Source organism: Hemibagrus wyckioides, linkage group LG18 (assembly GCF_019097595.1).
Source record: "Hemibagrus wyckioides isolate EC202008001 linkage group LG18, SWU_Hwy_1.0, whole genome shotgun sequence".
NCBI lineage: Eukaryota > Metazoa > Chordata > Actinopteri > Siluriformes > Bagridae > Hemibagrus > Hemibagrus wyckioides.
The window spans coordinates 19,957,501-19,982,500 of record NC_080727.1 but is presented as its reverse complement, the minus strand read 5'-3'; the positions used below and the strand labels follow the sequence as shown (position 1 = coordinate 19,982,500).

Below are 25,000 nucleotides of genomic sequence, written 5' to 3'. Positions count from 1 at the left end.
GTCATTTACCCTGTCGTGCTAGCCAGCTGATTATTGATTTTTTGGTGTGCATGTGTAGTGTTTGCTGTTTGTTTGTTTGTTTGTTCTAGCAATCGTTGTCATAGGATCACAAATCGTTTGAATTTGTCACTCCGGATAATTTGCATAGAAGTGAATAGAATCTCAAATGCCAAATGTGCCATGGTTTGTTTTGCCTCGCACGTCAGGGTTTGGGGGTTTGATACCTCTGATGCCTCTGTCCCTCGTGTGGAATTTCCATAGTCTCTCCACGCTCTGGGAAGTTTCCACTGGGTTCTCTGGTTTTCTTCCCCCAGTCCAGAGATATGCCTTGTAGTCAGATTGGCATCAAACTGTCCATGGCGTGTGAACGTGCCCTGTGATTGGTTGGCACTCGGTCCAGGGTGTCCCCCACCCTTGTACCCTTGAGACTCCATGTGTAGAATAAGCAGTAAAGAAAAAAGGATGCATGGTTTTCCAGATTTGCAGAATAAAATAATCCGAGTTTGGTTTGGAAACCAAGCAGTGCTGAAATATCCATCGACTGTATTCCAGTCATTTGGAAGCTGAACCCGTCATAGAAGTGACCCAAGATCTCATCACAGAAGGCAGACTAACGTTCCATCCAGCTGAGGCCAGACTTTGCTGAAAATAACCTGAGGCCAAAGCATGAAAGGTGGACCAGAATCTTTCCTCTTTTTGGTTTAAGGGTCTAAATAATTTTTTTAATAACAGGACCTTGGTAGACGATATGTTCACCAAATGTTTTATCTGGTTACTGCATGTAAATAAAAATGAATACAAGCTCTCTCTCTCTCTCTCTCTCCCTCTCTCCCTCCCTCCATCATCTCTCTAGACATCAGCGTTTCAGCCTGAATGTGCTGGAAATAACCCCAAGCTTTCACTGATGTTGAATTTTTTCCATGTAGTCGGAAAGTCGATAACGACTAGCCTTGACCAATCGAATAGATGAAATCTGTCAAATGAATCTCTGCCTATTTCTTTTGTCTTTTTTCAATTGAAATGAAGCCTCTTTAAAGGTTTATGCTATAACACTAACTACCGATTCTACCAATTATCCATCACTCCCTTCTTTCTGATCCCGGGAAAGATACCGTAACAAGTTAAATATAAACACTGATGTAAAGAGAGAGAGAGAGAGAGAGTGCTTATAGTTTTGATTTGATTTTCAGTCAGTCAGAATTGAATTGATGTTAACTCTATTTATTTACCGTGACATTTTCTTCAGTCGCAGATAAAAACCCGGAATATTTCCCAAGACATTAATACCAAGCCAAGTGAACACATGAAACCCCTCTTTAATCTAACTTCAGGCACTAGCAGACATTTTTTCACGACATGCGATGAGGGAAAGTAGTTATTAATATTAATATATACGCTGTAGTCCTGCGTGTTTTATTATAAAGTAATTATTATTAGGTCATGTTATATCCACACTGTTGCCGCTGCTTCGTATAAAGCCGTGTAATTCTCTCGTTGTGTCTCGTCAGTCAGTCGCATGGTGAGTCAGACGGCCTTTAGTCCTGCGTCAGTGTCGATCTGACCCAGTGTTAAATGCATTTCCGCCTTCATACGGACACGCGTGGCTTCGTTCCGACAGTCTCCGACTACAACACTTTCTGACCTCCATTTCAGACTGCAGCTTTATCACACACTCTCTCCGTGCCATTACGCGCAGCCCACACACTTTCTGTTACACACACACACACATCTACATCGAGATGCTGGAGATTCTCTGTCTCTGTGAGATAAATCGCACGCCAGCCAATCTCTAACCCACAGCCGTGTGCCATCTGCCTGCCTCGCTGCTGACACACTCCGGCCCCCTTCGCCTCCAGCTGATAAAAATGACACTTCGCTCCAAATATACTCCTTTTTCCCCCTCACTTTCTTCTTTTTTCTTGCCAGCGTTCCCTGCGAGCTCGGCGAGCGCATGTGAGACGGAGAGCTGGCTGGAGAGATAGGTAGATGTGGTAGATGTGGTAGATGGTGTGATGTGACTCGGGCCACTGTGGAGTGGAGTGGAGTGATAATGCCAGGCAAGAGGCTTAAGTCATTGGAGTCGTGCAGATTTGACTAGAGATGAAGTGTCAAACACTGTGCTTCCAGAGGCAGGTGGATACAACCACTGGTGTGTGTGTGTGTGGTACTTTCTGAATCTGAAGCTCAATTACACTTCATGCTTGAGGCAGCATCCTAAGGGGTGTGTAAAGGTGGTGTTGAGCTTAAGGTAGATAAAACAGCTTGGATGTCTCAGATGTTGAACAGACGTCAGATGTTTTGGATTCTCAGAGCCTGATATTCTTCTCCACACCTCAACCTCATGCTTCAAGTACAAATCCACCCTTGGTTCATCTTTATTATAAGTAAAATTCTGATTCGAGTTTCTTCCAGATTTTGATACAATCCATTTCCTTTTACATTTACTGCATTCCTATATATTATTTTATACAGCTGAGCGATTGAGGGTTAAGGGCCTTGCTTAGGAGCCCAGCAGTGGCACCTTGGCAGACCTGGGATTTGAACTCACAACCTTGTGATCCAACACCTTAACCACTAAGCTACCACATCCCCCACAATGCCATTGGAGTCAAACTGAGCTGCTGATAGTGGTGCCAGTGGGATTGAGCCCTTCACTTCATATCTAACTGAAGTCCTTTAGTCTTTCCAGCTTTCTCACCTCATCATCTCTACGCTCTGTTCAAACACATCGTCTTCCAGAGCTTCGTGCTAATCCCACCAGTGCGTTCATCTCAATGCTAACTAGCCAAGCTGAGTCACGGTTGCGTCATGTAGCCTGGTTTCGTTTGCCTCAGCGTCTACACTTCTGTGTTGAATTGTTATCCTTTCTGTTTTTTTCTTCTATTAAACTCCATTGTAATTGCACTAGCAATGGAATGATCAGAAATCTGTATTCCTTATTGGAATTCTCATAAATATTTCAGTGTAGATATATTTCATGTGTTTCATGTGTAACGTTATAAAGAAACCTGAGGGTTTAATCGTCCGGTGGTTAACTTTACACCACGGCAGATCGTGGAAATACAGCGTTCATGTTTATTTAGAGAGAAGTCTTGGTGTTTGGCTAAACTAGGTTAGTTGTGGTGTTTATCTCCAGTTTTGAGAGAGAAATGGTGAATATTTCATGAAGTTTAGTTAGACAACAGAGCCAACAACAACCTAATGAATGCAGTCCAGGTTTACTCTGTACTCATGTGGAATTATTACTGGAAAAGTTTCCGTTTGGTCTGAACCATTCAGCCCTACAGTGGTCCAGGGGGTGACAGTTTAATGAGGAGCATTTCATTCCGGAGAGCAACGAAAACAAGCAAGAAGTCAGTAAGGGTTTTGTTTGTTGGCTTGTTTGTTTGGTTTTTGCTTGGTTTAATTATGTGGATTGTGAAATCAATCCAATACAAACTGCAAACAAAACAAAAACACTGTTGTTTCGTTTGGTTTCTTGCTTGGTTTAATTATGTGAAGTGTGAAATCAAACCAATACAAATTGCAAACAAAACAAAAATACTGTTGTTTTGTTTGTTTGTTTGTTCGTTTGTTTTTAACTATGTGGAATGTGAACCGAAACAAAAAGTCAAACAGGTTTTTGTTTTGTTTTGTTTTTTTGCTTAGTTTATTATGTGGGTGTGAAAACAAACGAATCCAAATTGTAAACGAAACAACAACTTCAATCATTTGTTTGTTCGTTTGCTTGTTTGATTGGTTTTTGCTTGGTTTAATTATGTGCAGTACTGAAACAAACCAATCCAAATCGCAACAAAATAAAAACACAGTGTTTTTGTTGTTTTGATTGTTTGTTTGTTTTTTTGCTTGGTTTAATTATGCAGAGTGTAAAATCAATCCAATACAAATTGCGAACAAAACAAAAACACTGTTGTTGTTGTTTTGTTTGCTTGTTTGTTTGTTTTTAATTATGTGAAATGTAAACCAAAACAAAAAGTCAATCAGGTTTTTGTTTTGTTTTATTTTTTGCTTAGTTTATTATGTGGGTGTGAAAACAAACGAATCCAAATTGCAAATGAAACAAAAAGTCGGTCTTTTTTTTTTTGTTTGATTTGCTTCTTTTAATTATGTGCCGTGTGAAAACAAACCAATTCAAATCACAAACAGTCCTTGGGGTTTTTTGTTTGTTTGTTTTTGTTAGCTTTTTTTGTTTAATTTTGTACAGTGTGAAAACAAACCAATCCCATCTGCACACAAAAATTTTTTGTTTTGTTTTATTTATATTTTTAGCTTGGTTTAATTATGTAGACATGAAAACAAACCAACCCAAATTGCAAACAAAACAAAATTTTAGTCATTTTTTGTTTGTTTTTTTTGTTTTTGCTTGTTTTAATTATGTGCAACAATTAACCAAATGAACAACATTTTTTGTTTTGGATTTTTTGTTTGGGTTTTTTAAAGATTTAATTATGTACAGTATAACAAACCAATATAAATCGCAAATGGGAAAAAAGGAGGATTTTTGTTTGTTTATTTGTTTTTTCTTGCTTCATTTACTTATGTGCAGTGTGAAATTAAACCGATCTAAATCAAAAACCAATCAAAAAGACAGTTTTGTTTTTTTTTTGTTGGTTTATTTGTTTGTTGCTTGGTTTAATTACCTGCAGTGTGAAAACTAAACAAACCAAATTGCAAACGAAACAGGTTTTTTTGCTTAGTTTAGCTATGTTCAGTATGAAATCAAACCTAAATCTAAATCACATATGAAACATTCTTCAGCCATTATTTTTCTTTTCTTTTTATTTATTTTTTCCTTGCTTTAATCATGTGTGATGTGAAAACAAACCGTTCCTTATCGCAAACGAAACAAAAGTGTCCATTGCGCTCGGATACCGACTCTAAACTGACTAATAGGTGTGAAGTAAGCAGGAGCAGGAGCAGGAGGCAGGTTTGGAGAGCCTGATGCAATCAGATTGAAGGAGTCCTCGAGGGATCCTCGCTGCTGTATCACACCGAAGCCTCTGATTTGTATTCACAGGCTGTGGAAGCGAGCCCACCTGTAAACCTCAATCAAACACATATCAGAGACACACACGAGGAGATGAGCAAGACTGCAAACAACTTTTCCACCAAGTCGTGTGTGTGTGTGAGAGATAAAGGTAAAAGAAAGTCCGGAAATACTTGCCAGTGTATCCAGATCAGAGAAATTAATTCGGCTAAAATTCGGCTGTTTTTTATACAAGAAATGTGTTTTTATTTTTTTAAGACTGGAAAATATGGCGGTTCTGTTCAGACATTTGATTCTTCAAATGCACCCGAGAACCATCGAGTTGACGTATCGAGTTGTCTGAGATAATTGCACATTGATTAGAAGGGCTATATATATATATATATATATATATATATATATCCAGGCTTGAAACCGCCATCACTGAGTCAATCACTGGATAATGAGTGTAGTAAAGAGTCATGGAGGTGTGCTTTTCCCTTCTGCACAATGCAGTCAGATGTTCCTGCAGTTACCACATCGTATATCCTATATACACTGACCAGACATAACATTATGACCTGCCTAATATTGTGTCGGTCCCCCTTTCGCTACCAAAACAGCCCTGACCCGTCCTGCACTGTGTATTCTGACACCTTTCTATCAGAACCAGCATTAACTTCTTCAGCAACAGTAGCTTGTCTGTTGGATCGGATCACACGGACCAGCCTTCACTCCCCACGTGCATCAGTGAGCCTTGGCTGCCCATGACCCTGTCGCCGGTTCACCACTGTTCCTTCCTTGGACCACTTTTGATAGATACTGACCACTGCAGACCGGGAACACCCCACAAGAGCTGCAGTTTTGAAGATGCTCTGATCCAGTGGTCTAGCCATCACAATTTGGTCCTTCGTCAAACTCGCTCAAATTTAACTCGCTTTTTGTTTGTTTGTTTTTTGCTTGGTTTAACTATGTGCAGTATGAAATTAACTAACCTAAATTACAAACGAAACAAACATTTTTGTTTTTTGTTGTTTTGTTTTTTTTGCTTGTTTTAACTATGTGCAATGTGAAAAACAAACAAAAGTGTCCGTCGCACTCGGATGCCAGGTGTGAAGTGAGAGCGGAAGCAGGAGGCAGTTTTGGAGAGACTGATGCAATCCTCGCTGCCGTATCACTTTTTTCACGATAGCATTTTACGGTGTTTGTAGCCTCAGTATAGTATCTTGTGTTGCCGTGACGTCAAACTTTTTTACTGCGAAGATGCTCCTGAATGCATGATGTTATCTGGCTGAATTGAAAATCCCGAGCAGGTTTGAGCTGCATGAATATCAGGACGCCGCATCCTGCTTGTTTTTCTGCTTCCCGCTCGCTCACAGGTGGGTAAATAATTCAAAATAAATGTTACATATATGAAGGTGCCCTTAGAGTCCGGGTGTTTACCTCATACCCGTGTTTATCTTTTCTTATGTTCTCTTTCACATAGACACATGTGCACACTCTTTTTAAAGGGTGTGTGTGTGTGTGTGTTTGGTGACAGTAGAGGAGGTGTAAGACGCTCCTGTAAGGTCAGGCAGATATTGCTCTGAAGTGGAGCTGAGTTGCGTCAGCGTGGTTGAGGTTGTGTGTGTGTGTGTCTCTCTCTCACTTTCTGTGTGTGTGTGTGTGTGTGTGTGTATGTGATCCTCAGGGACATTCTCCAATCCCTGTTTTCCTTAGAACAGCATACGATGGTAGCTTACTTCCCGAGGGGAAAGAGGGAGATGACAATTTCGAGGTGTTACATTGATCAGTATTGGTGTTTTAACTGCTATTATTTTTTATTAGTGTTATTATAATCAAGAAGATTTCAGAGCTGCACTAGCATGGATCCACACACATCCTGAAGACTTACAATCTCTCTCAGTCTCTGTCTTTCTCACCCAGTCGTCCTTCCCCAGGAGACGATCTACTCTCTGTGTTCTTTCCTGACTCTGGGCTGTTTCTTCATTCCGAACTCTTCTGCTCTTTGTAGTGAACACTTCAAAGCTCTGTCAGGTTGGGACTACTGAAGGGATTGACAGTATATATGCAGCAATAGAGGACCTTGTGAATTATTTAGCGGCTATCGATAATCGATTGCCGTGCTGAAGAGCGTCGGTGGAGGTCACGGTGACAGTCACGGTGGAGGTGGCTGCAGGGTGAGGCGCAGAAACAGGATACACATCCGGATAACTGTCTGTCATCGGTCGGAAAGATTTCTAAATATTTTATCCTCGTTGTTCTTGCCTGCTTTATTTAAAACGCCAAATTTACTGTGCAGATGGGAAAGGGAGGAAATATATAGAAAATGATATGTTTATATTGTATATTATACACCGATCAGCCATAACATTACGACCACCTGCCTAGTATTGTGGTCGTCCCCCTTTTGCTGCCAAAACAGCCCTGGCTCGTCCTGCACTGTGTATTCTGACACCTTTCTATCAGAACCAGTGTTAACTTCTTCAGTAATGTGAGCAACAGTAGCTCGTCTGTTGGATCGGATCACACGGACCAGCCTTCACTCCCCACGTGCATCGACGAGCCTTGGCTGTCCATGACCCTGTCACCGGTTCACCACTGTTCCTTCTTTGGACCACTTTTGATAGATACTGACCACTGCAGACCGGGAACACCCCACAAGAGCTGCAGTTTTGGAGATGATCTGATCCAGTCGTCTAGCCATCACAATTTGGCCCTTCGTCAAACTCACTCAAATCCTTACGCTTGTCCATTTTTCCTGCTTCTAACACATCAACTTTGAGGACAAAATGTTGACTTGCTGCCTAATATATCCCACCCACTAACAGGTGCCATGATGAGGAGATCATCAGTCTTATTCACTTCACCTCTCACTGCTCAGAATGGTACGCCTGATTGGTGTATACATATAAACAGATGTGACGTTTGAGGTGTACAATTGTTGTGCGAGAAATAACAAAAGAAAAATCCAGGTTCTGAGTACTGACCCGGTCGAGGGCCCATTTAACCTGTGAGAACGAGCTCCTCATCATTCTGTTCACATTTCGTTTGCTTTCAAGGAGAGCAAAGCGTTTTCCTGACCACAACAGACAGAAGAGAGAAGAAGTCTTTCACTAACTTCCTGGCTTCGGTCCAGCTCCGCTTGCTGTAAATAAAGCCTCAGGGAGTCGCAGCATCAACGATTGAGTTACAGTAAATAATTGTAAAAGAATCTATAAATCCATCATAATCTTTTTTTTTTTTTCATTTGTCGATTAGAATAAGAGGAAGTCGTGTGCCAACGCTCACTGATCGAGTTCATAAACGAGTGAGTTATTCCTGATTCTGGACCTAGGTACCACAGATGAGTTTGCGTTCATATTCGAGTGACATTTGCCAACCGTCACATGCCTGCTGTATTGATTCACTATTTCTCAGCTTGAATTAATACAAGAAAAGCAAACTGTCATTATAGGATGGATCGTCTTCTAAGTTTGGATAAATGTGGACACGTTACTTGATAACGTTTTTAGGAAAAATCTCTATTCCAAGGTCTTTATTATAAGGACAAGGGATGGTGTCTGAGTGAAATTTGCACATTATTATTTTTCCCACAAGGTAAAAAATGGAATTTGCCCCATTTTGGGGAATCAGCGGGTCAGCATTGAGCGTCTTAATCATGTCTCACTCCACAGTGGAGGTTAATATGAAGCTCATATGTAAGTATACACTCAGGATTAAGAATTTGTAGTGTTTCATAAGTATTTCTGTTTTTATCTAGCCTGCTAGGGGCGATATGTTTAATGTCGGTTATTTTTTTCCACACAGATCGTTCTATCTTAAAGGTAAATATTGATACCAAACCCATTTCTGCTCTCTGAGACGCTCCAAATGCTTGCTCATTTAAAAAGCTGCTTAAATTTGATCTTCAACCAGTAAAATTCTGTGTAAGGTTCTCCAACAGAGGGAAAAACACACGACTAAATCACACTGAAAGCCAACAGACTCATTTTATATCAGACTCACAGCCTGAACATCATTCATTTCTTTACACTGATTGAAAACGTCCCATAAGTCCATATCTGTTCTGGTAAAAAGGCTTAAAAAGAGTAGGAATACACTGCAGGGCAACCGGGGAAAGAAAGAAAAAAAAAAACCAAGAGCACAAGCACAGCGGAACAAACCGGGAATAACATGTTTGAGGCTTAACAGGAAACAGGCGAGTCAGAGCGAGACGATATCCGACCTGGATTCGATCGTGGATTCGTGCACAGCTCAACCCACGGCCACGTAATTAGTCGGATCAGGGGCTGAATTATGCAGGAAGACCGAGCTCCAGCGCTAAGCAGTATCTCATTATAATATTCCTGTTTGTTATGTAACGGCTGCTTCATAAGGATATAGACATTTCCAGGAGGAATAACTCCGCGACTTCTACTGGGATGGCTGATGTAAATATTCCCAGATGAGAGAATTAATACCTCTCCATGTTGGATGTTGGAGTAAAAAGGAAATTTCTGCACTACCTTCCAATTATATATATATATATATATATATATATATATATATATATATATATATATATATATATATATATATATGTGAATCCTGTCTGTAAACTTTCAAGGATCAGGAGTGCAGTAAATCATCACGAAGTACTTTGCACGATTCCGTGATTTAGATCTGGGATATCGTGCGCAAATAGCTGGACGGGAATGCTGCTCTGCATGAACGCTAGCAAAAAAATAAATAAAAAACGTGTTAATTAACAGGGTCCTTGTTTATCCCGCAAGCTTCGAGTGCGAGTGCTTGTTCGTGCCCGTGCAAAAGTAAAAGCGTTTCTCTTGCACAATGTTTGTTGAATCCCTCAGGATCCATTCTGGCAATAAATAAATAAATAAATAAATAAATAATTCCATATTTGTATTTGTTTAAATAAAAAATGAAAAAAATCTGTCATTCTGAATAATATTCATATATGGTTGCATCTCTAGAATGTATAAGTGTGTGTGTGCATGTGTGTGTGTGTGTGTGTGCATATGTGCATGTCTTGGCAGCTTGTGAACCATCCTCTTTTTTTGCCTTAAGAGATGAACTAGCCTCCTCAACACACACATACTAATTTAATGCACAAACGGCTCCCCACCATCTGACTCATCCTCTTAGTCACTTACTGGCACGACGCGTCTGTCTTTTGCCCGCTGCTCAAAAAACGACTCGTCATTGCGCGTAACCACACGCTGACCCGAGAAACACGCTCGTCCGAGAAATCGTCGGTCCAGCCCACAAAGCGCTTAGAACGGCCCTCGTCGTGATTCGTGTCGATCGTAAACCTCTCCTAAGCTTCCCCCACGCAGGCTTTTGAAGCGTACCCGTCAATCACGTCTCCTTTTAAACCTTCATTTGCACATTTAAATGCCAATTTATATTTCTCGCTGCAAGTGGTGGCATGTTACAAGGCTTCTTCACACCGTTTGAACGGAAACAGATGTGCTGCACCGCGCGAGTCTGTTGTCATCGTCTAATACAAATGCACTGTAAAACACATGGTTAAGAAAAGCAGTGAGAGGCGAGGGCCGATCCTGAGCCATCGACAGTCAAAAAAGACTTGTGTAAAAACATCACACATCATACTAAAGCACGCTTTTTGAAGATTTTCATGTATGTCATTCGAAAAGCACGCGTGATTCAGAAGGTGCAAATGTTCAAATGTCTCCAAGATTACAAATGGGATTTTTTTAAAATACGGAGAATGCAATAGCAGCTGTGAATGAAATGTGACATTTTTTTTGGTACAAATTTGCACATTCGAGGTGTTTTCAGGTGTGTGTGTGTGTATGTGGAAAAGTTTTGCTCTTGTACATGTCTGACTTTTGCTTTTCCTCCAGCTCCATGTTAAAATGATGGAGTAAAGGTTTGTGTGGTAGTAAATTTGATTTATCCGGTCAGGAGAGGAAGGTTAAGAAGCTGGCGGTCTGCATTTCCTGGTCAGCATGGTCCTACATCAGCGAGTACGTCTGTTCTTTTGTTAAAATTCTTGTGTGTTCTCCACCGAGGTTCATCGTTTTCACACGGCCAAAGTGAAGCGAGCGTCTCAGTCCTCTCCTCCTTTCCCATCACTCTACTGTACATCCGAGCTAAATAAATGGAGTAACAGGGGAATTCTCCAGGAATTACTCTCTCTCTCTCTCTCTCTCTCTCTCTCTGCTGTCTGTCTCTGTCTCTCTTTCTATCTGTCTGTTGCTCTCTCTCTGTCTCTGTGCCTGTCTGTCTGTCTGTCTGTCTGTCTCTCTCTCTCTCTCTCTGCTGTCTGTCTCTGTCTCTCTTTCTATCTGTCTGTTGCTCTCTCTCTTTCTCTGTGCCTCTCTTTCTTTTTGTCTGTCTGTCTGTCTCTCTCTGTCCCTCTATGTATCTGTATCTGTGCCTTGCTGTGTGTCTGTCTGTCTGCCTGACTGTCTCTTTGTCTCTCTATCTATCTGCCTCTGTGCTTTACTGTCTGTCTGTCTGTCTGTTTCTCCCTCTGTTTCTCTATCTATCTGTCTATGTTCCTCACTTTCTCTTTCTCTATCGGTCTCTGTGCCTGGCTGTGTGTCTGTCTGTCTCTCTCTCCCTCCCTCTCTCTCTCTCTCTCTCTCTCTCTCTCTCTCTATGTCTATCTATTTGTGGCTGTGCCTTGCTGCCTGTCTGTCTGTGTCTCTGTGTGTGTGTGTCTCTCTCTCTCTCACTCTCTCTCTCTGTCTTTGTTTCTCTATCTATCTGTCTCTATCCATTCTGTCTGTCTGTTTTTCTCTCTCCACTCTGTCTGTCTGTCTCTCTCTCTCTCTCTCTCTCTCTCTCTGTCTTTGTCTCTCTATCTATCTGTCTCTATCCATTCTGTCTGTCTGTTTTTCTCTCTCCACTCTGTCTGTCTGTTTCTCTCTCTCTCTCTCTATCTCTCTCTCTCTGTCTTTGTCTCTCTGTCTATCTGTCTCTGTGCTTCTCAGTCTGACTTTCTCTCTCCCACTCACTTTCCTAGCAGGTAACATTATACCTCTCTTTCACGAAGTGAATTATCCACAGATTACATAAAGCTTTATGCAGCATCTCATTAATTTCTCGTTGAACACGTTTCCTCTTCATAATTCATGATTATCGCAAACCGAGTTTGTCGAAGATTTTCCCACCGAACTGATCTGCCCGGGCAGGGAAGTCTCTCATCAGCGCAGGGAGCTGGAGCAGAACCACCTTGTTGTCTTGTTTTTATTGTTAAAAGGTCACAGGTATGTGTGAGGAGTGTGTACAAGCGTGAGACTCGCACAAGACACAAGACTCAGCTTGTTTAATTAGTAAAGGCACTGTATTGAGAGGGATGATGTGTAGAGAGTTCTAGAAAGTATCTAGGACACTTACACAGGTACACACACACACACACACTAGAGGTTTTACTGTCACAGGGTTAGTCGTGGTTTATGATTGGATGGTCAGCTCGTCACCTCACTCCAGTGGTTTGCGTCCATTTTGGGTCCAGCTGCAGCTCTGGACTCCCAACATCCTTGTTTTTTTTTCGTGTCTTACTGTGCTGAGAAGTCTCTCTGTTAAAACCCTTCATGTGTGTTCCATTTACATCACTACTTCCACAGCCAGTTCTTTCTTTCTTTCTCTTTCTTTCTTTCTTTCTTCCTTCCTTTCTTCCTTCCTTTGGCTTTACATTCCTTTTCCTTCCTTCCTTCCTTCCTTCCTTTCTTACTTTGTTTTTTTATTCTTTTTGCTTTCTTCCTTCCTTCCTTCCTTCCTTCCATCTATCCTTCCTTCCTTTCATTTTACTTCCTTCCTTTTGTTCTTTTTCCTTCCTTAATTCCTTCCTTTCTTTCTTTCTTTCTTTCTTTCTTACTTTGTTTTTTTTATTCTTTTTGCTTTCTTCCTTCCTTCCATCCTTCCTTCCTTCCTTCCATCTGTCCTTCCTTCCTTTCATTTTACTTCCTTCCTTTTGTTCTTTTTCCTTCCTTCCTTCCTTCCTTCCTTTCATTCTTTCTTCCTTCCTTCCTTCCTTCCATTCTTTCTTTTTTCCTTCCATTCTTCCTTCCTTCCTTCCTTCCTTCCCTCCCTCCCTTATTTCCTCTTCTCTGTTTATCAGATTGTCCCAACAACATGATAAATACTGACAGTTTAATGGAAAACTCCTTCTCAAGAATAATTCTAAAAAAAAAGATGTTTGCTATCATTTGCCAAATTAGCAAACATTAGCTAAAATGTTCTCACCTTCTTTGGTTTTTAGTGAAAGAAGCCCTAATTTCCCAGCTGTAGCTAAAACTAGGCGTCTTTCCTCTTGTTTAAAAGTGTTCCTGTTCTCTCGTACGCTCAGGTGAATGTAAGAATACTTTAACTTGAGTAAATTAAGTTGAAGCTGTTCTTCATATTTTTTACCAGAGTATTAATTTTGATGATAAATTGCACTTTTACTTGAGTAAAGAATTTCAGTACTTTTGCCGCCTCTGTTCTATTGTTAGATGTTGAAGTGAGATAAAAGAAAGTGAGAAAAAGCCATTATTAAACTGTACACTGAGCTGTTCCAGGAATATTTCACTCTGGCAGTAAAGTAATAAGTAGGTGAAAATGGCAGTGTTCAAATACTTTCGAGATGTTATGTCATTTATTAGAATGTTGAGTTTATTAATCCATTCCTTCACCTTCAGCAGCTACTTTATCCTGGTCAGAGTCACCATGGAGCCTATCCTGGGAATTCTGGTCCAACCCGAGCACCAGGAAGTCCAGGAGGTGGAGCTGGACCTGATCAAACGCTTCCTATAGCCCTAATCCCTAATCCACAACACACACAATACTGGGTTGGTGTCAGTCCCTGCACTTTTGGTTCAACTTCACCAAGGTGGGAGGAGCTTGATCAGGTCTGACTCCACCCCCTAGACTTTTGGTGCATCTTTATGCAGTTGGGAGGAGCTCGATCAGGTCTGACTCCACCTCCTGGACTTTTCGTTTGACTTCACCCAGGTGGTTGGAGCTGGATCAAGTCTGGCTACACCTCCTAGATATCTGGTTAGTCTTCATACATGTGGGAGGATCTAGATCAGGTCTGACTCCATCCCCTGGGGATTTTGTTAGACCTAACTGATGTGGGAGGAGCTAGACCAGGTCTGTGTCCACCCCCTAGACTTGTAATTTGATTTCACCCATGTGGGAGGAGCTAGACCAGGTCTGTCTCCACCCCCTGGACTTGTAATTTGACTTCACCCAGGTGGGAGGAGCTAGATCAGGTCTGTCTCCACCCCCCTGGACATTTGATTCTATAGCAGCACATGCACACCCATTAATTTAATAGAATTTTTGAAAATCATTTATTTAGAAGCTTCAGGGATCTACAACTAAGAAAGTAAAAAGGACTGTCGAGTAAGATGGTGCATTTTTTTAATAAACTAAACTTGAGCATAAGCATGTAGCTCATTTGTGATGACTGTATTTGTAAAGAGGAACGAGAGCTTAATTAAACTTTCAGCGTGGTTATGTAATGAAATCATCTCTCACTTGCGAAAATCCCTTATCGCTCTAACATCAGCACTTTTAGCCAGAGTTCTTCCTCTTATCTGTCCGTGTGTAGAGACGCAAAAGTGTTCTCGGCCCCAATACACACTGCACACTGACCCCTGCAGGCCACCAGTGCGCACAAACCCATACAGAAGTGTACATCACAGCAGGAACTAACTAGGCCCAGTTTTCCTGCTGTCTGTAGCAGCATTAGGAGCTCTGATGTCCGGAGATAGAGCTAAGCGGGATTCGTCTTGAGGATGAGCGTGTTTCAACTCTGTCATTTTCTTCTGGTGAAGGTGATAAGCACACATGCGTGACGGGGAAGGATTTACCGAGGCTTATGGCGAGCTCCACAGCAAAATTACGCCACATCCAAAATCCCATATGATGTAATTTCACCATCATACTGAGAAATTTTGGCCACCTACAATGGAGTCATAGACATAAGGTTATGAGTGATATTGTTATTTTGGTATTACGCTAGGCTTAGTGCATGCCTAATAAATTTCTAAAGAGAACAACGCGAACCAAAAATTCACAATATCAACATTATTTTATTTTTCCTCATCCGTCATCCGTGTTAGCGTTAGACAGACGAATAACATCCAGATTGTGCTATCAGTCAGGTGCAGTCAGGAGAAACGAAAACCTGAGAGCGAGGAGAGCGAATAACATATTGGGTTCATGTTTCTATCTCTTACTCAAGCCACAATTATGTCAAAGTCTTACCAAAATAAATCGCTTGCTTTCACTTCATAGTTGCTGCTAGCTTAGCATCACTTAGCATCACTTCACTTAGCATCAGCTTGTTCCTTAGCTATAGCGTAGCTCACTAACACAGAAAAAGCCTAAGGCGGCTATGAGCATAGAGAATCTTAGTTAGCTCAAAATCTCAAGATATTTGATTCGGTGTAGCTTCATCGCAGATCCATTGCAGGGACATTACAATACAGTGGAACCGTAGCATACGAATTTAATTTGTTCTTAATCAAAAATTAGTATTGTGAAACGGATTCTCCCATAAGAAGTAATGTAAATGCAGTTAATCCGTTCCAACCACCCAGAATTATTAGCAATATTCCCAATACGAAGCGTATGTAAACTGTATGGCTGCTTACAAAGAACTGATCCAAGCCAAGCATTCTATGTCAAGGGTCCTTACAGGAAGTCGTACCACCAAGCTTGGGCTAAAAATAGAACAGACCGCCCCTGTCACCAATCTGTCAACAAAAAAACACCCGAAAAATCACCTAGCTTTTGAACGCATGCCGAAGGCAACGTTGGTATCGTGGGTTGTTCGGTTAGTTTGTATCGCGAAAGTGCTTCATATGCCGATGCAAATTTCTTGCAAAATTTCAATTCGTAAGGGAGGGCATTCGTATGCCAAGGTTCCACTGTACATTTAGCTGCTTTATTATTGAACTGAACGAAGTTTTAAAATAAACAGAATTTGTTTCCTTCCCTATCGGCTAGTTGTCCGGTTTTCCCACACCGTTACGCTACCACCACCATCTTTTGTAAAATGCTTTATTTTCTTTGTCTTTCCACCAGATATAACAGGATGTGTCCCTTTCTTTCTTAAAGCTTTAGGATTATCCAGGCGCTGGTTTACAGGTACGACGAGAGCCCTTTCAGTTATCCGTCTTCTCCACCTTGCTAATCTCTCACAAATCTTATCTTTACCCAAGTCTATTAGTGACTGGAAAGTCTTAAACTCCAGCAAAAAGCTTGAAAAGTCTGCAGTTCTTTTGACAAGTGTCTGGGTGAGTTGTGGTTGTGCGCTTAGAAGCGATGCTTGGGAAGGTTTTCCACTGGGTCAAGTCATCTCCCTTCACCAGTAGGGGCTCTTACCGCGGTTCATCAGACTTCAAAATGACTTTGTAAACCTTTTCACAGTGAATCTGAACAACTTTTTTTTTTCTCCACGCTTCTGGAAGTTTCTTTGACGGTGCCGTAATGAGCTTGTGGAAAGTGAGTGCTTCACACTGAGAGTTCATAGAAGTAAGTTGTAGCTTCAGTAGCGCTGCACTCAGGTCTGACTGTGTTCTATCAGCTAAATCTAATTATCAGTTCATTTGCTTCATTTGTTGATCAAGTTCCTAGGGGGCAATTAACTTTCCACATGCAAGGGTAATAGCGGGAAGGTATAACTTTGTTTCTTAGGTAAACTTTAACACGTTATTGGTATTCATTTAGACGCTGGACTGAATTTGGATGAATGTTTGTGGATGTCTGAGTATCAAAACCATCTTTTTTTTTAAAAATCCGATTCCAAAAAATTCAGCTGATGGTCAAATGAAGCTGAGAGAAAAATGATGCAATGTTTGCACCGAAAAAAAAAAAAAAAAATTAAAGAGGCTATTTGTTAAATGTCAAATCTAAGACTTGGCAAATAATGTTAATTGTGGCAATAAATACCTTAATGATAGTTAATTTAAAATGCTCTTATTTTATTTTATTTTATTTTATTTTATTTTATTTTATTTTATTTTATTTTATTTTATTTTATTTTATTTTATTTTATTTTATTTTATTTTTTATCCTGATGTGTTCAAGCACTTGTGAAACAGAATAGAAAAAAAAGCCATGTAGATATCAGACAACTTATTTTTTAAGCGGATTACATAAAAACTCGATTTTCTTTACTGTTTTTTTATTAGATTAGATTAGATTGAACGTTATTGTCATTGATCAGAGTACAAGTACAAAGCCAATGAAGTGCTGATAATATTACTACACCCTCCTCTACTCTCCTAAAACCTCAAACTCTCATTTCTTAAGCTATCTCTTCTGGAAAATAAAATTTTTTATCCTTATTTTTTCTTTTCATTTAAAGAAATCAGGATAGAGCGATCAGTATCCTGGAGCCTAGCACAGACCCATCGCCTGCTTCTCCCAGGCACCGATTTATCCGAGCCGCTAAAGTCTGCTGCATTTAAGTGTTTACCGTCGCAGCGCCATAACGACACAAAGGTAGAAAGAAGGAAAGAGGAGGAAATCCAAAGAGAAGGAATACGTCTTCCAGCAGACGGCATGCTGCAGCTCTGCTGATTGACCTTTTACTCCATTTGCTTTTATGTGACAAGATGGAGAGCAGCTGACTAAATGGAACTTTCGAGAGTTTTACGTTTGTACTCATAGCAGGAATTTTTACCAGTTACTAACAAGTCAGGATTTGTGTGCTTTAAAATATATTTTATATATATATATATATATATATATATATATATATATATATATATATATATATGAGCCTCGGCATCAATGAGCCTCGGCCACTGGTTCACCACTGTTCCTTCCTTGGGCTACTTTTGATAGATACTGACCACTGCAGACCGAGAACACCCCACAAGAGCTGCAGTTTTGGAGATGCTCTGTTCCAGTTGTCTATCTATCACAATTTGGCCCTTTGTCAAACTCGCTCAAATCCTTACGCTTGTCCATTTTTCCTGCTTCTAACACATCAACTTTGAGGACAAAATGTCCACTTGCTGCCTAATATATCCCACCCACTAACAGGTGCCATGATGAGGAGATCACGAGTCTTATTCAATTCAGCTGTCAGTGATCATAATGTAATGGCTGATCGTGTGTGTAATGTACAGTATATAATTCAATTTATCTGTATTATCAATGTCTTTAAATATTTTTAAAAAATGAATAAATAATAATATTGAAGTTATAAAGTTAAAGTTGTTACTATTTACCCCTAACGTTTATCCCTAACGAACAAGCCTGAGGTGATGGTGGCGAGGAAAAAAATCTTCCTAAGAAGGGAACCTCATCCTCATTTGGGTGACACCGGACAGCAGATAGGAATTAATAGGTCAGTGTAGTCTCTGAGCTAACTCTCCAGGTAGTCTCCAAAATGTGGATGTATGTGTATATCTATGTGTATATAAATATGTAAAGGAACCATGTTTGACACACTATTCATCATAGTAGCGTGTGATTTGAGACGAAGCCCTACTGTTCATCTGATGAGGCGGTGATGATTGCAGGTTGATCAGCTAATGGTCTTTTGGCACCCGTATGTCCTGGTGTATGTGTTCTGGTGCCATAGAAACCAAATTCAGTATTAGGAAGTGGAAATATGAGCTCATAGATTCGGACTGGATCGTGATGAGGTCCGAGAAGAGGATGATGGTGTGTGTGTGTATGCATGCCCAAGTGAGTGACAATAGAGTAGCTGACAGCAGAGCAGCAGATGGGCTGGAGGAGTCAGCACTTTCTTTTGGCCAGAGCAGTCACTTCACACAGGAATGATAAGGCAGGGCCTGCTGCATTCATTCTGGAGTGAGAGAGAGAGAGAGAGAAAGAGCCTGTGTGTGTATGTGTGTGTGTGTGTGTGTGTGATGGAGAGAGAGTGTGTGTGAGTGTGAGGGACGAGTAGGAAGGCATTGATTTTGCGAGGATGAGATTTAGGGGTGATGGAGGACTGAGCGCTGAGGTGAGTCATTATCACTGAGACTGCAGACATCGGCATCTTCTCTCGGGGTGGGAATGTGTGTGTGCGTGTTTGTGTGTGCATGTGTGTGTGTGTGTGTGGGCATGGTTTTCTATCTTGGTGAAGACCAAATGTCCCCATAGGGATAGGAATAGCTGATAGTTTTGAGCATGAGCTGGAAGAAATTTTTTGTTTGTTTACTGAGGTTAGATGTGTAATAAAGATGTGTGTGTGTGTGTGTGTTGATGTGTGTGTTTTCATTTTGTCATATTAACTTTTTAATAATGCTGTAAACGAGCCTGCATGTCATCATGTCTTTAAACATGTACAATTTATCTAATAGAAACTAGAAAATTGGAAAATTGTGTCATCGCATCATTCCTCTGGAAAAAAAAAAAAAATCGTAACCAGAGTGAACAATTCCTCTGTCTGACTCTGACTTAAAAACTAATTTTCGTCTTTTCCGAAGCAATTTTCCTGTCCCTTGCGTTGCCCGTGTATGTCGAGATAAGCGCTGTGCCTTTTGTGACATCTCGTCATGTGGCACTCGACATCAGCCTGCCGTCTGCTTGACTGAGTCATCAGGGACAGACGTTTTTTTTTTTGGTGTCTGCACCGAAGCCTGCTTTCTCACACAGTTGCTCAGGTAAAGTGTAGCTTCGCTATGCCTGAGTGGGCACGGGAGCCGGCGCCGAACTGCATCAGCGTGTATAATGAGCGGATGTGTGCGTTCCAGGCAGCAGCAGGTATTGCAGCTAAGTTCCTCGCTGTCATGTCGGGTTAGCGATGCATACATGCCGCGGTGTCGATGTTGAGGTACTCTGTCATGTTCGCTTTCAGAAATCCCTCTCTCTCTTTTTTTTCTCTCTCTCTCTCTCTCTTCTCCCAGCTCTCAATCTGCTCGGACTGAACTGGCGCCTGAAGCCGACCAACGGGCATCTCGTCAGCACCGGCCTCAGCACGGGCATCCCCAGCACCGGAGACGTAGCAACAGTGCCCTCCGGAGGCAGAGGTAAGAACGAGTCACCCCCTGACCCCCATTGTGTGTCTGGAGTGAGAGAGGACTCGGAATCCTCATCTCGCGTGTACACACATATGTTTGGCTTCTTGAGCACAGGAAGTTACTGCGTTGAAATAAAAAGTCTTTTTTGGTGCAGACAGGATTGCACCTTGCACAGGTTTTCACTAAGATCTTGGAATCCACAAATATAAACCCTAGTGTTTTGCCCTTTTTCTGTTTATCTTCTTGACCTTTTAATACGCAACTCTTAACATTACTCTACAGCAATTTGATGACAGTTTAGGAAAAACTCAGACTGCAAAATGGTTTTTTTTTGTCTGTCTACGTCGCATTCGTTCATTCTTTCGCTTCGAAGATGTGCTACAAATTAGATCGACACGTGCAAATATATTCCGAGTCATTAAAACACCCTTTTAAACCTCGAACCTCCACGTCGTTCTCTTTTCCCGTCAACCCTCCTGCTATTCTTAAACACGCGTCGTGATCCGTATTAGCAGCACGTCAGAGATAACGGCCATCTTATATCTGACAACATCTTGCTACTAGCTAATTACTGTAGCGATCGCTGATACGCATCCTTCATTAATCCACCGTTAATATTATCCACTAAATACATCCGGAAGCTTTTTGTAATAAAAAGCATTACAAAAAGGTTAATAAAAGGTTTCGAGCATCTCAAATACGTATTCATATTTTATTTTTTGGTTTTATTTTTTAATTTATTAATGGTCTTCAATTGAGGATAAGTATAAAATACAACGATTAAAAAAAAGCAAATATTAATATTTATAATTATAAAAAATAACTGTTTATTCAGTTATCTGTTCATATTTAAAAACTGTGTCCCAACAAAAACATTGTTATTTAAAAAAATAAATAATAATAATAATAATAATAAAATAAATATTTTTAATAACAATTGCTGATGCTAAAATTCCATACATTAATTTATTTTTTTTTAATTCTTTTCTCAACAATTAAAAAGCAAGAATTACTAAATTTTGCTTTTTGCACATTTTTTTTGTTTGTTTTTCTGGATTATGTTTTTGTATTCAGATTCACGAATACGATGAGTTGCAGAAATGTCTTTCTACAATATTCCTAGTCCCATCATCCAATAACACTCCTGTTTTCCCATCAGTTGTCATAGCAACGGTGAATGTTCCACATAAAATCAACAGTACACGTGACAACATCTCACGTTTCTCGCGCAGTGATCCGAGCCCTCGTGAAAAAAAAAAATCAACCTTTTGCCGTGAGATGGAACGTGAGATGCCGAGCCGGTCTGTCGCTTCTGTTCTCTGATGGACAAATAAAGCTGTTGAAGCTTATGTATTGGTGCTTTGGTGTCGGACTAACACGGGTTCTCTCACACACACACTCACACACACACACGTCCTGACGGTCAGTAGGAGTCGTGATGGCATTCGTTTCTTGTCGGAATTCTTCTTCGGAATTCCGTGTCGTTAAACCAATGCCATCATGACTCCTACTGACCGTCATCACGGACTGATCCCGATCAGCGCACACGCTTTCGCACGCTTCCACATCTTCCTTTTCTCACTCTAATCTCCGAAACTGAATCCACCCACAGAGAAAGGACGAGTGGAGCGAGTGTGAATGAGCGAACGGACAGGAAGAATCGGTGCAGGATCGCTGGAACGTGGGCGGAACGTGGGCAGGAAGACAGAGAGTGAAATGGGTTTAGAGTGTAGAGAAGCTGTTTCTCTCTCTCTCTCTCTCTCTCTCTCTCGCTCTCTCTCTCCCGCTCTCTCACTATCTCACTATTCCTCTCTCTCACTATCTCACTATTCCTCTCTCTCTCTCTCTTTCTCTTATTATTCCTCTCTCTCTCTCTCTCTCTCTCTCTCACTATCTCACTATCGCTCTCTCTCTCACTCTCTCTCCATCACTCTTTCTCTTATTATTCCTCTCTCTCTCTCTCTCTCTCTCTCTCTCACTCACTATTCCTCTCTCTCTCACTCTCTCTCTCTCACTATCTTCCTATTCCTCTCTCTCTCACTCTCTCTCCATCTTTCTTTCTCTCACTATTCCTCTCTCTCACTCTCTCTCTCTCACTATCTTTCTATTCCTCTCTCTCACTCTCTCTCCATCTTTCTTTCTCTCACTATTCCTCTCTCTCACTCTCTTTCTCTTACTATCTTACTATTTCTCTCTCTTGCTGTCTCTCACTTTCTCTCTCACTGCTCCTCTTTCTCTCACGCACTCACTCTCTCTTGATTCCCATCTCTCTCTATTCCTTTCACTCTCTTTTTCTCACCCCCCATTCCTTTCACTCTCTCTCTCATTCTCTCACTCTGTCACTCTCTCTCTCTCCCTTTATTCATCTCTCTCTCTATTCCACTTTATATTCCTCTCTCTCTCCCCGATCCCCCTTTCTCTCTCTCTATTCCTTATATTCTGTCCCCCCTCTCTCTATTATTCTTCTTCTCTCTCTGTTCGTCTCTTGTAATTCCTCTCTCACTCTCTCTTGATTTTCCTCTCTCTCTCTCTCTCTCTCTCTCTCTATTCCTCACTCACTACTCCTTTTTGTCTGTCTCTATCTATTGCTATTCCTTTCTCTTCCTCTCTATCTCTATCTCACTCGCTCTCTCACTCTCTCTCTCATCCTCTTTCTCATCTCAAAGTGTTTTCTCCTGCAGGCTTGATGGAGAGAGTTTTTTTTTTGCACACACACACACACACACACACACACACACACACACACATACAGCCTCTCTCTCTCTCTTTCTCTAACAGCACACGTTCAGTCTCAGTTTGAGGAAGGCTGCGATATTTCCTTGCACTAGCTCGCTAGTTTGCGTGTGGATGAACGTGTCATCGCAGAAAAGACGACACTTTGTGAGTTCTGCCCTTCTTTTGCCACATGGAGGTCATTTATCTTCCTTTTTATTTCTGTTCTTCTTAATGTACTGATACACAAAATGGTCCCCATTATATGTGATATGACCCCATTTTGGTATCTAACTCATCAAAGGGAGTAGGGAAGGGAAGCAAAGGAGGAAGGAAGGAAGGAAGGAAGGAAGGGTGTAGGGAAAGAAAGGAAAGGAGGAACTAAAGGTGTTAGGAAAGAAGGGAAGGGAAGAAGAATGCATGTAAGAAAGGGAAGAAAAGGTTTAAGGAAGGAAAGAAGGGGAAGAAATAAGGGTGTATGGAAAGAAAGAAAAGGGGGAAGGAAGGAAAGAAGGGGAAGAAGGAATGGTGTAGGGAAAGAAAGAAAGAAAGAAAGAAAGAAAGAAAGAAAGAAAGAAAGAAAGAAAGAAAGAAAAGGAGGAAGTGAGGGTGTAAGGGAAGAAGGAAAGGGAAGAAGAATTGGTGTAAGAAAGAAAAGAAATGGAGAAAGGAAGGGTTTAAGGAAGGAAATAAAGCAAAGACGAATGGATGTAAGAAGTGAAAGAAAGGGAAAGGAAGAAAGAATGGTAAGAAGTCAGGGTGTAGGGAAGAAAAGAAAAGGTGGAAGGAATGGGAAGAAGGAAAGGTTTAGGAAAGGAAAGAAAAGGCAGAGGTAAGGTGTAAGGAAGGAAAGAAAGTGAAGAAGAACAGGTGTAGGAAAGGAAAGAAAAGGGGGAAAGAAGAGTATTAGGAAGGAATGAAAGGGAAGAAGAATGAGTGTAAGACAGTAAAGAAAAGGAAGGGAGGAAAGAATAGTAAGAAGGAGGGGTGTAGGGAGGGAAAGAAAAGGAAGAGCTAAGGGTGTAAGGAAGGTAATAAAGCAAAGAAGAATGGGTGTAGGAAATGAAAGAGGAGAGAGAGGAAAGAATGGTAAAAAAAGGAAGGGTACAGGGAAGGAATGAAAAAGAGGAAGGAAGAAAAGAATGGGAAGAAGGAAGAATGTAGGAAAGGGAACAAAAGGAAAAGGTAAGGGTGTAAGGACGGAAAGAAAGTGAAGAAGAATGGGTAAAAGGAAGGAAGGAAGGTAAGAAAGCATGTGTAAGGAAGGAAAAAAGGGAAGAAGAGTGTGTTTGATGATACAAATATTCAATAAAGTCATCTTTAGTAAGTGCTCTGTCCGGGTCAGTGAGGAAAACACCTTGGGTGGGATTCAAGTCCTTAAGGGAACATGATGCACACTTAGGGGTGATATTACACAGACTAGGAAGTAGAAGGAAACCGGAGAACCCGGAGGAAACCCGGTGAGAGACGTGGAGCAGATGCAGAGACGCTCTGGACCGGCTGTGTAATGCGGTCTGTGGTGTGTGTGAAGTGGTGTACGGATGAACTGAACCCATCTTGACCTTGTCTCAAGGAGAAGTGGAAAAAAAAGAAGGGACAAGCCCGAGTTTTATTTGCAGCCGACGGGAGCGGTTCTGCTCGGCCGAGCCGGTGTCAGGAGCGTAAACCCTCAGCCTACGCGGGCCAGCCTCTTCTCCTTATGTCCACTTTTCTCTATTTCACTCCGTCTCTGAGGTCTCGCTGCATATCTCTCCATCCGTGTGCGGTGCTAATGAGGAGGGCTGGAGCAGACTCCCACCGGCCTGGAGGCAGTGCGACTTTTAACAGGCCTGTCACTCAGATCTGTGTGTTTGTGTGTGTGTGTGTGTGTGAGGGCTGATTAGTATAGCCATAGAACCCCTGGTGTTTCTTTTGCACTTGTCCCCTCGCTCTCTCTCTCTCTCTCTCTCTCTCTATCTCACTCTCTCTCTCTCTATCTATCTATCTCTCCATCCCTCCCTGTTCAAATGGATTTTTTTGAGTGCAGTAACACTCATTGCCTCAGACGCTCATTGCCTCACACAGTGTGTGTGTACTTACTTCCAGTAGGTCTCTGTTGAGCGTGTTTCTCTGCATTTCCTCTGCATCTCCTCTGGGTTTTCCGGTTTCCTTCCACCTCCCAAAACATGGCAGCAAGTGGATTGGTGTAACACATCGGTAGCATCTATTTTTTTTCCCCTTTCCGTCATTCCCTTTTCCTTCTTTTTCTTTCCTATATTCCTTATTCATTTATTATTCTTTCTTTATTTTCTTTCGTAATTGCTTTTGTAATTTATTTAATAACAAGAAAAAAATATTTTTCTTTTTGTCACTTTTGTCTTTCTTTCTTTCT

General features: G+C 41.2%; 1 protein-coding gene across 8 annotated transcripts in view; it reads left to right on the top strand.

The window, feature by feature from the left end:
- tenm2b (teneurin transmembrane protein 2b) overlaps positions 1–25,000 on the top strand; it is a 312,231-nt gene that overhangs the window by 247,096 nt on the left and 40,135 nt on the right. For all 8 annotated transcript variants that reach the window (XM_058415430.1, XM_058415428.1, XM_058415431.1 and 5 more), the window contains one exon: positions 19,804–19,926. In XM_058415430.1, coding sequence (XP_058271413.1) covers positions 19,804–19,926 — 123 coding nt within the window. The remainder of the gene's footprint in view (positions 1–19,803; positions 19,927–25,000) is intronic.